Source organism: Cariama cristata, unplaced genomic scaffold, assembly GCF_000690535.1.
Source record: "Cariama cristata isolate BGI_N322 unplaced genomic scaffold, ASM69053v1 scaffold7120, whole genome shotgun sequence".
Taxonomy (NCBI): domain Eukaryota; kingdom Metazoa; phylum Chordata; class Aves; order Cariamiformes; family Cariamidae; genus Cariama; species Cariama cristata.
This window is the reverse complement of record NW_009596309.1, coordinates 46468-57598: the sequence shown is the minus strand read 5'-3', so window position 1 is coordinate 57598 and position 11131 is coordinate 46468. Positions and strand designations below refer to the sequence as shown.

Here is an 11131-nt window from a genome sequence, read left to right as displayed (position 1 = left end):
GGCTCTGTTTCAGTTTGTTTTCAAGCAGAGCAGTAAACAGCTCTGCCCAGACCTGCACCGCCCTGTCTGCCCAAGTCTTCAGCTGAGACACAGCTCCTCCGGCTCCTAAGTGCCAGCACATCCTCAGGCCACCACACATTGAGGCAATACAAGGATGCATGAAACCTTCCTTGCCACACAAGGGAATCCCGTTTTTCAGGCTGCTCTCCTGTCAGATCAGGGATGTGGTTGGCTCAGGGCAGGTTTTAGAGCCTCATTAACACTCTGCAATGAGGCCTGGCAGCAGCTGATTTGATTTAAGGTTCATTTCCAGGCTGTGATTTAAGAAAAGATTTGCTTAATGTTCTCTAACAGATCTTCTGACTGGGAGCTTGAGTGCTGCCTAATGACAGCCTTATTTATTGTAATGTCTCTGCAGCACAGAGTCTAGAGGAGCCAGGCAGGAGCACAGCAGCTGCCGGCAGGTGCTCAGGCAGCAGGAGAAGCATCCCTCACCGCAGCAGAGTGGTAACACCGGGGCATGTGTTCCTTTCGCCAGAACAGCTGGGTACCGCACCCCTTTTCTGCTTTCAGAGGTCAGGCAAGACAGACCACTCTCTGCTTGCCTAAGACAGGCAGTGCTGCATCTCTCCATACCTTTTTAAGCAGGATAGGAGAAATGCTCCTCTTTCTCCCTACTGCAGTACTCGAATGATGGGAAACGCAGAAGTGCCTGCTCATCTCCAGACCGGTTAAAAGGCAATTTGAAATCAAGATTCCTAAATGTTCCTCCTCGTTTCCCTGTTTTGGGATTTCAACTCAAAGGCTGAGCCTGCTTTCCTCCTGGGAAGGGGTTGGTCATCATCTGACATTTGTAAGCTATCTCAAGCTTCTCAGCTGGATGTACCTATCCCAAGGCCAAACACAGAGCCAACCATCATACAAATGAAGACAGTAGGTCAAGCAAGGGTTTGTCATATTTTAATGACATTGATCTTTGGTGTTTCCCTCGTTAGCACTCACACTCTCCCCGTCCTTCCTCCACAAGCCTGCTAGGGATGGAGAGTTACAAACGAAAAGGAAAATCACATTTGAGACTAAAACCAAAATATCGGAGCCTTGATTTCTCCGCTAGAAACTACATGTACAAGGTCAAGATTTCACATGCAACACCTTACATCACAGACCCATACCTCACACCCTGGCCTGGAGCTGAAAGACATTTCCTGCCCCCTGCCAAGGAGGTGCAGCTCAGTCCTGGCACCATGAAACCACTGGGATGGCTCATTCATGTCAATATTGGCACAGCTTAAAACATCCTTGTGTGAACTGCGTCCTGACTAGAGAGCAGTAGCCCCTGTCCCTCTACCCATCTATACAGCAGCTCTGCTTAGGTTCCTGCCAAGTGCTAAACTACCTACCTAAAAAGGAAAGAACCCCGCCTGTGAGCAGATCCTGAGCCACACTGGTTTTGGCAAAGCCCAGTTCTTCCCAGAAAAGACTACACCGCAGGCAGGAAGGGTCTCAGAACACCGCACTCTGAGAGGGAAGCAGTGCTGTGCCACGGAGCAGGATTGTGGCCTGGAAGACTCCTCCACTCCAGCAACGGAGCTGGAGCATCACGCCCAGGTTTGCCCAGGAGGACTGCCTGTCTCCAGAAGGATGCTGCAGGCCCCCTTCCCTTTCTTCACTCTACTGATCAGCCTCTGGGCATAAAAGGGCAGGAAAGAGGAAAGGAAAGAAGCTTTACAAAGGATGACACTGACTGAATTGCAGGGTTAGGGCTGAGCTCAGGGGATCCCATGGGGCTTCAAAATCTGCACAACGTGCAGCTGGTACGGTTCATATTCCTGCTAACTCTTCAGCAGTGGGAATGTTGGAAGTTAAGTATGCTTTCTTCCCCATGGCTTTTCTTGCAGTCCTTATCCCTTCCCACCCACCCAGGATAGAGAAGCCTTCTGAACCACCAGCATCATGTCAGAGCCACACATCCCTACTCTTCCAGCTCCTGGCCAGCTGTGAGGTACAGGTCTCTGCTGAGCAGTACAAGGGTAGCACCAACACACAACTCAATCTCTACCTGTTCCGCGACTCCCCGCTGGTGCTGTCATTACTATAGAAGTTGGTACTGTCAGGAAGATGGTTATTATTAGTTAGGTCACTGTATTCAGTTGGTCCCTCAGTCTCCATGGAAGACTGGGCCTGCTCTGGCAGGTCCAGATCACCAGCGCTTTGTCCTTCGTTCCCACCAGAGGCTGTCCGCGGGCTCAGGCCGTGCTCCGACAGCTGCATAGACTCTGAAAGGATCCGTCCCTCCAGCTCAGCTGCTGACTGCTGCGAGGTGGACTGCTGTGCCGATGTGCCCTCAACGCCGGTGGACTCCGCACCAGTCTGAGAGCTGCGGTGGATCCGGTGGCTCACAATGATGTTGTTGCCAAAGCCGCCCATGGACGCCATAGTGGTGCTCTGCTCCCGCTGCACCACGGCAGTCATGCCGCCTTCTGCCATCAGCCTTTGGATCCTACTCAGGGCATCCTCTCCACTGGCCCCATATTCTGGACCTTCACCTGCAAGAGAAAGCACAAGCAATTTTGGTTGTGGTGCACAAGGCAAACTACAACACAAAGAGAAAGCATCCTGGGTAGATGCACCACACAGCATGCATGTGCTGGGACAGAAGATGGAAGATGTGTTTTGTTCCAGAACGAGCCCAACATTTTATTTCTGTAACTTTCGGTGAAGTGCCAAAGGCACTGAACTCTGTCAAGAAAGTCTCGGCTGCTCCCACAGGTATCCCTCACAGACTTGCATGTCCAAGCCTTGGAGAAGCAGCTCTTATTCAGCCATAAAGGTGGGGGAAAAAGGAGAAGTCAAAGAGGCAATGTGTTTTCTCACAGCTGCAGGGACAGCCCAGCCAGTCCCACAGGGGCAGCAAGAAAAACCTCAGTTTGCACTGCAATAAACCAAACATTTCGCCATGGTGTTAAAGAGTCCTTGTGGCTTTTCCTGCTTCACCTGTTTGAGAACAGCCCAGGCAGATGACGTGGTGGCAATCTCCCCCGTATCAGAGAGGACATAGGCAGCCGGCCAAGGGCAGACAGCAGCTACAGAACACGGTCTGTGGTTCCACATCACCTCTGATCAGGGAAAGATTAAGTGTGTAGGCTCCTGTTGCCCTTGACTGATATCTTTTGAGGAACGCAAAAAAGAGCTCTTAAGATCTAGAGCCTTTGCCTATTCTATCTCTGAGCCCTCCCTTCACAGTCAGGCTGTACTGAGCTCTGAGGGAATCGTCACCCCATGCCTTGGTTGCTGAAGATTACTTTTGAAGAACAAAATCTCACAGAAAAATACTCCACGTAGGAGATTAAATCCCCACGGCAGGAAAGTCCAGCCCAGTTCTGTTTCCCAGCATCCTCCTTTTGCTACAAACCCTATCCAGACCATTTGGGGAAAACAATCTGTAATCATAAACTGCTAGAATCATTCCACAGTGGGATCCTGATGATTCTTATTAAAGAGATAAATCTCACTCCCAGCTCCACGAAGCTATCGCAGTGCCGATTAGAGGAGAGGAGGAAGTCATGAGCTCTCCTGGTACCAAGGAAATGAACACAAATGTCAACAAGGCTAGATGTAGGCAGGAGTTAAAACACAATAAAAACCAAAATACCACACTGAATAGGAAGACAAAACTGCTTGAGGCTGTGGGGTGGAAATCATGCATCCAACATGGGAGCTGGGGTATTCGGCACAGTCTATACCATGCCACTGTAGAGGTTATTTTTTCCAAAAGCAAGATAGTTAAAGCTGTTAACATGTTGTGCAGTCAGTCAGTGACAGCTTATTCCGTTTCCTCATGGGGTCAGTGGTACTTGCATCAACCACCGGCTTCCTCCACCACAGGGCATGGCTAATTTCATCTTCAAGCGTCTGCTGACATACTGCCCTGCTGTAGAAATACTATGGATATTAAGGGCAAATTTAATTCTCCCAAGTAGAAGTCGTCCCTTTCTGCTAAGAATGCAGTAAGGCTGCTATATCCACTATACATACAGCAATTGCATAGCTCCTTGGTTAGAGCATCAGCAAGACGACGAAGATACCAGTAACCACATGAGAATCTGGAACAGAACATAAAGGAGTGAGCAAGAATACCCCCTGTCCAGAGCCTGACCCACAACTCTAGCAGAGAAATCCTGTTCAGGATGTGCGGCTGATGCATGAACTAGGAACCTGGGTGACCAGCACAAAGACTGAGAACAGAGGCAGCTATTAGACTGGAAACTTCAGCATGAAAAACACACGTGCCAGGGGACACTGAAGCATTAATCATGAGCAGAAGTAAGTGGAAGGTCTGAGAAGCATGGTTTTGGATTCAGTCATCGCTTCCTTCTGAGGGCATAGTTGTAAACACTTCATTACCAACCATCTGGCCAGGCCAGAGAGGAAGCTTGAGAAAGCCAAAATGTGCAACCTGGCTTAGAGACATGCCAGCCAGCCCTAGCTACACTTGAAACAGCAGGTACTGTGCTCTTGACAGATCACTTGCTATAAACGAGCCCAAGACAGGAGCACTGGAACAACGAACGAGCAAGGAACCCCAGCCAACGCTCCTCAGCATTACAAACATGTGCCTCACCAGGGGACGCCGTGCAGGCAGCACCCACCATGGCACCCCCTGCGCTTCCCTGGCCCGTAATTACCATGTGCCATGGCTGAATTTCCAGTTGAGGCAGCTGTTTGCTGAGAAAACAGGGAAGGGCTGATGGCACAGCAGAAATCGGCAAGTCACGAGCCTTCAGAGTATGAGCACAGGCATACAGCAGCCTTGGAAATTCCAGAAAGACAGTGTGTGAAGGGCCAGAAGCGAACCTCACCATTTAAGCAGCCAACAAGCACTTCTGCTTTGGGGGTTGTCCTCCCCTTTTGCCCCATTAGGTTTCGACAATGACTTTGGCTGACCGGTTCAGAGCAAAGCTTCCTGCGTGACTCGCCTTGAGCTGAGCTACGGCACAGATTCCCATACGGCCCGCTTCTACTGCCTGGTGACTCCCACACATGTTCTTTCACCAGGCTGCCGATGCAGACTACACTGATGCTTGACTGCAAGTGAAAGAAGCTAACTTCTGTTTGCTGGAGGTCCAGAGCGGGCACACAGGCACTTACCCAAAACAGCAGCAATGCCATAAAACCCAAACCTCAAATTTCTAGAAGTTTCAACTTGTTGCAGTGGCCAAACTCCATTCTCTGCATCACCAGCTGAACAAAACCAGAGAGAAACCCCATACTCGTGACACTTTTTTTTCAGACTCCAAAGGGTTTAGGCATATCCAGAGCATGAACCTGAGCTTGTACAAGAGTAGGCCAAGTGACAGCACATCTGTCCTCCATATGGAGAAGTCAATTCCTCTTCTCCCATTTTATGCCCAAAACTACACTTGGATCTCCCAGGTTCTGTAAAATCCTTTATCTTAAGCTCTCAATCGTCTAACCCTACCTTTTAGAGTCAGAAAACCAGAAAAACCTCACAGAGCACTACAGACAAAATCTAGAAAACTGAGTTAACCAGCTCCAGCGTGTGAAGTACCAGTGTAAGCACAACACCTGCCAATTCGTCCTCCACCTAGGCTGTCCCTGTATCAGAATCCATCACAGAGCAGGAAGCAATCTTGAGACACAGCCTCCATATTTTTCTGGGCAGGGACACAAGTTCTGTGCCTGACAGGACAGAAAGGCATCACCCACGGTCCCCTTCTGCAATACAAGTAAGTATTACTGTTGTGTCCACAGTGTTGTGCTGCTACAAAACCTTTTCTACTCTAACAAAAGTGACCCTTCCAGAGGTCCAAAACTCCATCTATCCCAAACACAGACACAAAACATTACTCTCGAGAGTCATTATCCCAAAGACCAGGGGATTTCTGTCAATCTAGCTGACAGGCTCCAATGTTTAACAAAATACTCCTTAGCTAATGCATCTATCTTTACAAGTCCTCTGTCACGCTACTCCAGCAAGACAAGAGTTTGACACAGACTACTACAAAGGCAAAACATCTGGCAAACTTTCAACGGAGCTGGGCATAAGGCAGGAGCGTTTCCACTCTTAAATGAAGTGGTCTCTGAAGTACTTACAGGGAGTACAACTTGTTTATCCCTGGGCAGGGACGGCACACACTTGATAAAGAGCAAAGCCTACAGATGCAAGGATGAGATCAGGCTCCTCTATGGCTGTGCAATATATTGACATCATTCCTGAATTTTTTCCTATTTTCAGCTTTCCTCTTTCTAAAACCAGCAGTAGTTGGTAGCCATGCTTGCAAATAAAGCTTCAAAATTAGAACTAAGAGTAAGCATTGCAGAGAAATCTAAGTCTTCAGAGAACACGGAATAATAGCTCTGAGGTGTGAGCTGACCCACTAATTCAGATGCTCAAAGATAAAAATATCAGCATTTTTAAATGAATTCACTCCTTGCATAAGAATAGGAAAGGGAGGGTCACAGCACAGCACAACCAGTTATGAATAATCACATCTCCCTCAGCGCCCCAAGAAATACTACCAGTTACTTTGCTCCCCAACCAAGCTCAGAAGCACGTTCACACTTTCTTTCTGAGGTAGCTAATCCAAACAACTCCACAGAACTCAGAAAAGACAAAACTGCTTTGACTTGTAACAATTTCTTAGCAATATCTCACCTTGGTGATTTGCACGAGTGAAACTTATTTTTGTAACGAGAGTTTAAAAGTAGCCCCCATAATTTAATCCCAAGAGAGCCAGGTATTTGGGAGTAGTTCACACTGTAAAGGCTTGCGTAGTACATGCTTCTAGAGCCTGATTCTATTTTTTAGATAGTGCTTTTCAGAGGGCTTCAAAGAGAAACCGAAATTTGCAGTTCTATAGGACGTATGACGCACATTTTGCAGATGGACGGGCAGATGAAAGGCTAAGGGATCTACCCACATTTCTACTTGGGAGAATCTGGAAGCTGATCCCTGGTGTCCCGGTTGCCATTTCCACGCTAATCTCACAAAAGTCACATCATATCTGACAACAGCATTGCAAGAACGTGTTCAGCTAATGTAAAACAACATGTTCCTTTTCAGAATTCATGAGGCTTGGCTGGGGACAGGGTATTCCTGCCCATGCAGCCCCCGACACCCATTCCTAATGTCTCAGACTAAATAAATTACATCACATGCAGGCACACCAACTGCTTGTAAGTGCTCCTTAGGATGCTTTGCTTATACCAGGAAAGTTTCACTTGCGTGTACTATCTTTTCACTACTAACAGTTTGAACAGACTGAATCCCACAAACCCAAGCCTTCATTTTACAACCCTTTTCCCTCTCAAAAGTATCTGCTGCAACCTCTCTGAAAGCAGCTGGACATGATGGAAATTTGTACTGGCTGGCGAGAAACACTTGAAGCAAATAGGTTAAAAACTGTATACGGCATGACAACAGTCAGTATGTTGCTCCCCCAAAGCCAGGCAAAGCAACAATTCACCAACAGCAAGTCTTCTGATGGCTACAATTTCAGGAGTTCGTAACACGTGCCTACTTGCACAACGACCAGTGAGCTAGTTATCTGAATTTTAAGCCTCAAAGACAATGTAGATGATAGGAACTGAGATGACAATTGCCTTTCAGTTATTTCCATCAAGTTTTTTTTTTTTGAATATGGGTTATTTCTTTTTACACAACTGGATTACCTGAAAGATGTACTGATATACCGCCAATAGCTGGGGGACCGCATGGGCACACCATCAGATGAGTGTCCTGTAGCTCTGCAAAGGTCCCTTTCCCTCAGCCAGCGGCACCTTTTGCCCACTTGCAGTCCCTGACAGTTACTACCACTTGCATCCTACTCCACAGACCCTGCAGCCTGAACAAGTGGTAGCCACAGCCTGACCCAATCTGGACTGGGAATTACAGTTTCTAAAAGTTAAAGCTTTGGGCCATTAAATCTCATTACAAATCTTCGTTGGTTTTTAAGTGAGATTTAATTTGCCCGTTGAATACAGATCCCTCCCCCATCATGCCTGTCCATTTGCAAGGGAAAGCACAGTATAACCTCCAACAGATTATTTCTAATTAAGAGTGCCTCGAAGTTATAACTTCATCACTGTTTCCACTATGTCTGTCAGTTTAAGAGAAAGTAGCAGACAGCTGAAACACCATTTTAGGCATTTCTTGGTGTCTCTCCTAGTTTCCTCTCAACTCTAACTTCCTTTGGTTTATGTGTGGTTTGGGAGCAGAGTTCACAAGGCAGCTATCAACTGCTGCAAAACAAAAAGATACAGACATTAGAGGGATTCACTTCTAATAAAGTCATCATATACTCATTCCTCCAAAGGAGGGAGAAAGATAATCAGAACAGCAAAGTCCCCGCAGAGCTTTGCATGAGAAAAGGAAACTATTTATACCCGCACAGAGCTTAATTAGATTTCTGATGCAATTCTGCATACTTTTTTTTGTACAGTAAGCACATATCTGCAAGAAATGCCCTGAGCCAGAATTCCCCACAACAGCTGGGCTGACAGGACATAGGACAGAAACCCACTCTTGGGGGTAGTGCTAGCCTTTCTTTTTCTTTTTTTAAACATTCAAGGTTTTTTTGTTTTCTTTTGGGTTTTTTCCCTCATGACGAGGTGATAACTAAAACACTTTCCTTTGCATTACTCAAAATCACATCTGTTTTATCCATTCTGCTGCTGATAATACTGCTAAGCCTTTACGTAGTGATTTACATCTTCAAAGCCCCAAACAAAACACTAATTAATCTTCACAGCCCCTGGTCTACTGTACTACGGGAAGATTTATTCCTATTTGGTAGATGATTAATAATTTGCCCTAGGTCACACACCAAGTTAGTGGTGGCACATTTTTTCCTTTTTTTTTTTTCCTTCATGTTCCTGACATCTAGATCCTGCTATTTGGAAACAGTTTCCCTTTCAATAGGCAAAGAGTTATGGCAGATACAATGGGCAAATTAACCATCAGAAAAGAAGCACAGCATCTAATCTAACCTGTCTGAACACCGTGGATGAGCACCACAAGAGTTTATGATGCTGGAAAAACAGTAACCTTAACATCACAAGCAGCGCAATGGGGCTCAAGTGTAACGTGAAGCACAAAGACTCCTGGATGAACCAGACCGCTGATGCCACAAGCCCCTGGCTAACTGGCTGAGGTGTTGGTAACATCAGCTGAAAATTTGTCTTCCTGCTTCATGATAGGTCCTTGTACCATTCCTCTGTCATGGATTACAGTCGGTTTTCTAGATCCTACATGCTCCTGACAGTTAATGTCTTGACAGCTCCCTGTTTTGAGCTGCTCTTGAGCCTTTGCACAGGAATTTCCACTGAGGATGCAACTGGCATAAGAACTGATCAACTACAGAGTAAGACCGCTTGGTTCATCTCCAGTGCATGCATCTGGAATAACACCTTTGTTCTAAAGATCCTTACATAGGAGAGAGGAGAGTGACAGCCCATTTTGCACGTGAGGCCACTTTCAAGGGGACACGTGGTAAGTCAGCATCTGAGCCAGCAATAACACCAGATGTGGAACCCGTCAATCTTCTTCCAAGCAAGAAAGGGAGACAAAGAGAAGTCTCTGCCTAGAGTTGTTATTTACACTCCTTTTCTTCCAAATGCTACATGTTTCGCTTCTTTGTAGAGATACCCTGCCCACGGCACTGGTAAAGGACGATCCTTCCCCATCTCATTAATGGTCTAGTTAAAAACCATGATCTAGATCTGAAAATTGAAAGATTAATTAGAAAGAATGAGATAATGAAACTTTCAGATGATTGCAGAACAGCAGCAGAGAGAAGCAGCACTGGAGAACTCCACTGGTTTAACAGAGCAGAGAAAGACCCCCAAGCCTACAGCACCAGCCATCATGGCCTTGATGCAAGAAGGTCCCACACTGTACCCTGTTCTCAGTCTGCTACCACATTCAGTGGAAGAACCAGTTCCCACAAGTTCAGCATTTGTCCAGACATCGTATGTTCCAGTCTCATTCACACGCCCTCAACTGTACTAACCTTCCACAGAGGTTAATCTCAGCTCTGCTGAGACAAGCAGATGGGAAACCCCACAGGTCAGGAATTTGCCACTTAACTTTGAACAGAAGAGTCGAGATCAGAGAAACACAAAGCCTTATTCACATGCTGGATGCTGCACAGCAGAAACTGTGGAAGAGTTGCTTGCCAAAAAGTATCTTTAAGAGTGACAGAGCACAAGCAAGCATGCAGGCACAAACAGGCATGTCATGGGTTGCTTCCCAAAGCCCAATGGGTTGATCATGAACCAACAACTTCAAAATCGTCTCCTTGATTTTCTCTGTCCTTCCTACGTATATACGGCCCAACTCCATCCTAGCCAAGCCTTCAGAGCTGGATTCAAGCACAGTGCTACAGTATAGAGACAAGAAACCTGGACAAAATCATCATGCTTTCAAAAGATCAGTGACTTTATCATCATATAGGAACTGCACATCAGCTGCTTCCAGCTCTTTACATGTTGGTAAGTTTTTCTAGACTGGAAAACATTAGAGACATTTTTGAATAGCTAAGCTGGACACTCATCACAGCCCTCATCAATCAGACTAAACAGAATACTCGTACCTGCTTTGTGAGAAATGATTTACAGTATTTTATTTTGTATCCAGATGCTCACCTTGCAAAGCCTGCACAGGTTTTAGATGCAGAGGTTGAAGGACCAAGTTAAACTCTAACACAGAGGCAGAAAGGATAATTCTTAACAGTTTGCAGCCTTACTGATGGTAAGCATCCAGGAGATTTGTGAGGAGTGATACCAGTAGAGCTGATTCTACAAAGACACAATGATCTGGAGAAGAGTTCATTTTGCCCTCTAAAAGCACGTTAAAACGACAACTTCTCTATTTACATGGACAGAGGCTCACTCTCCTTATCATCTTGGCCTGGCTACAGGCAAATTAGGCGGGAGAAATCTTTGCTGAAGAGATAACATGGTGTCCAAATGCATTGATAGGATGTGGAACCTATGTGGAAACTCCTCATTCACCAGGTAAGCTCTGTCAGATAAATCATTGCTTGAGCTCCTACCTTCCCCAGTCCCTGCAGAGGCGGATTCCTGCTCCTGTACCTCCCTCTCTGTCTGA

General features: G+C 46.4%; 1 protein-coding gene across 1 annotated transcript in view; it reads right to left on the bottom strand.

The window, feature by feature from the left end:
• Positions 1–1460: 1460 nt before the first annotated feature.
• The window catches only part of LOC104165673 (activating molecule in BECN1-regulated autophagy protein 1-like), a gene marked incomplete at its 5' end in the record, with an annotated part of 52440 nt that continues 42769 nt past the window's right edge, over positions 1461–11131 (bottom strand). The window contains 3 exons of the mRNA XM_009705368.1: positions 1461–1491; positions 1552–2546; positions 11076–11131. Of these exons, the coding sequence (XP_009703670.1) occupies positions 2056–2546; positions 11076–11131 (547 nt within the window). The remainder of the gene's footprint in view (positions 1492–1551; positions 2547–11075) is intronic.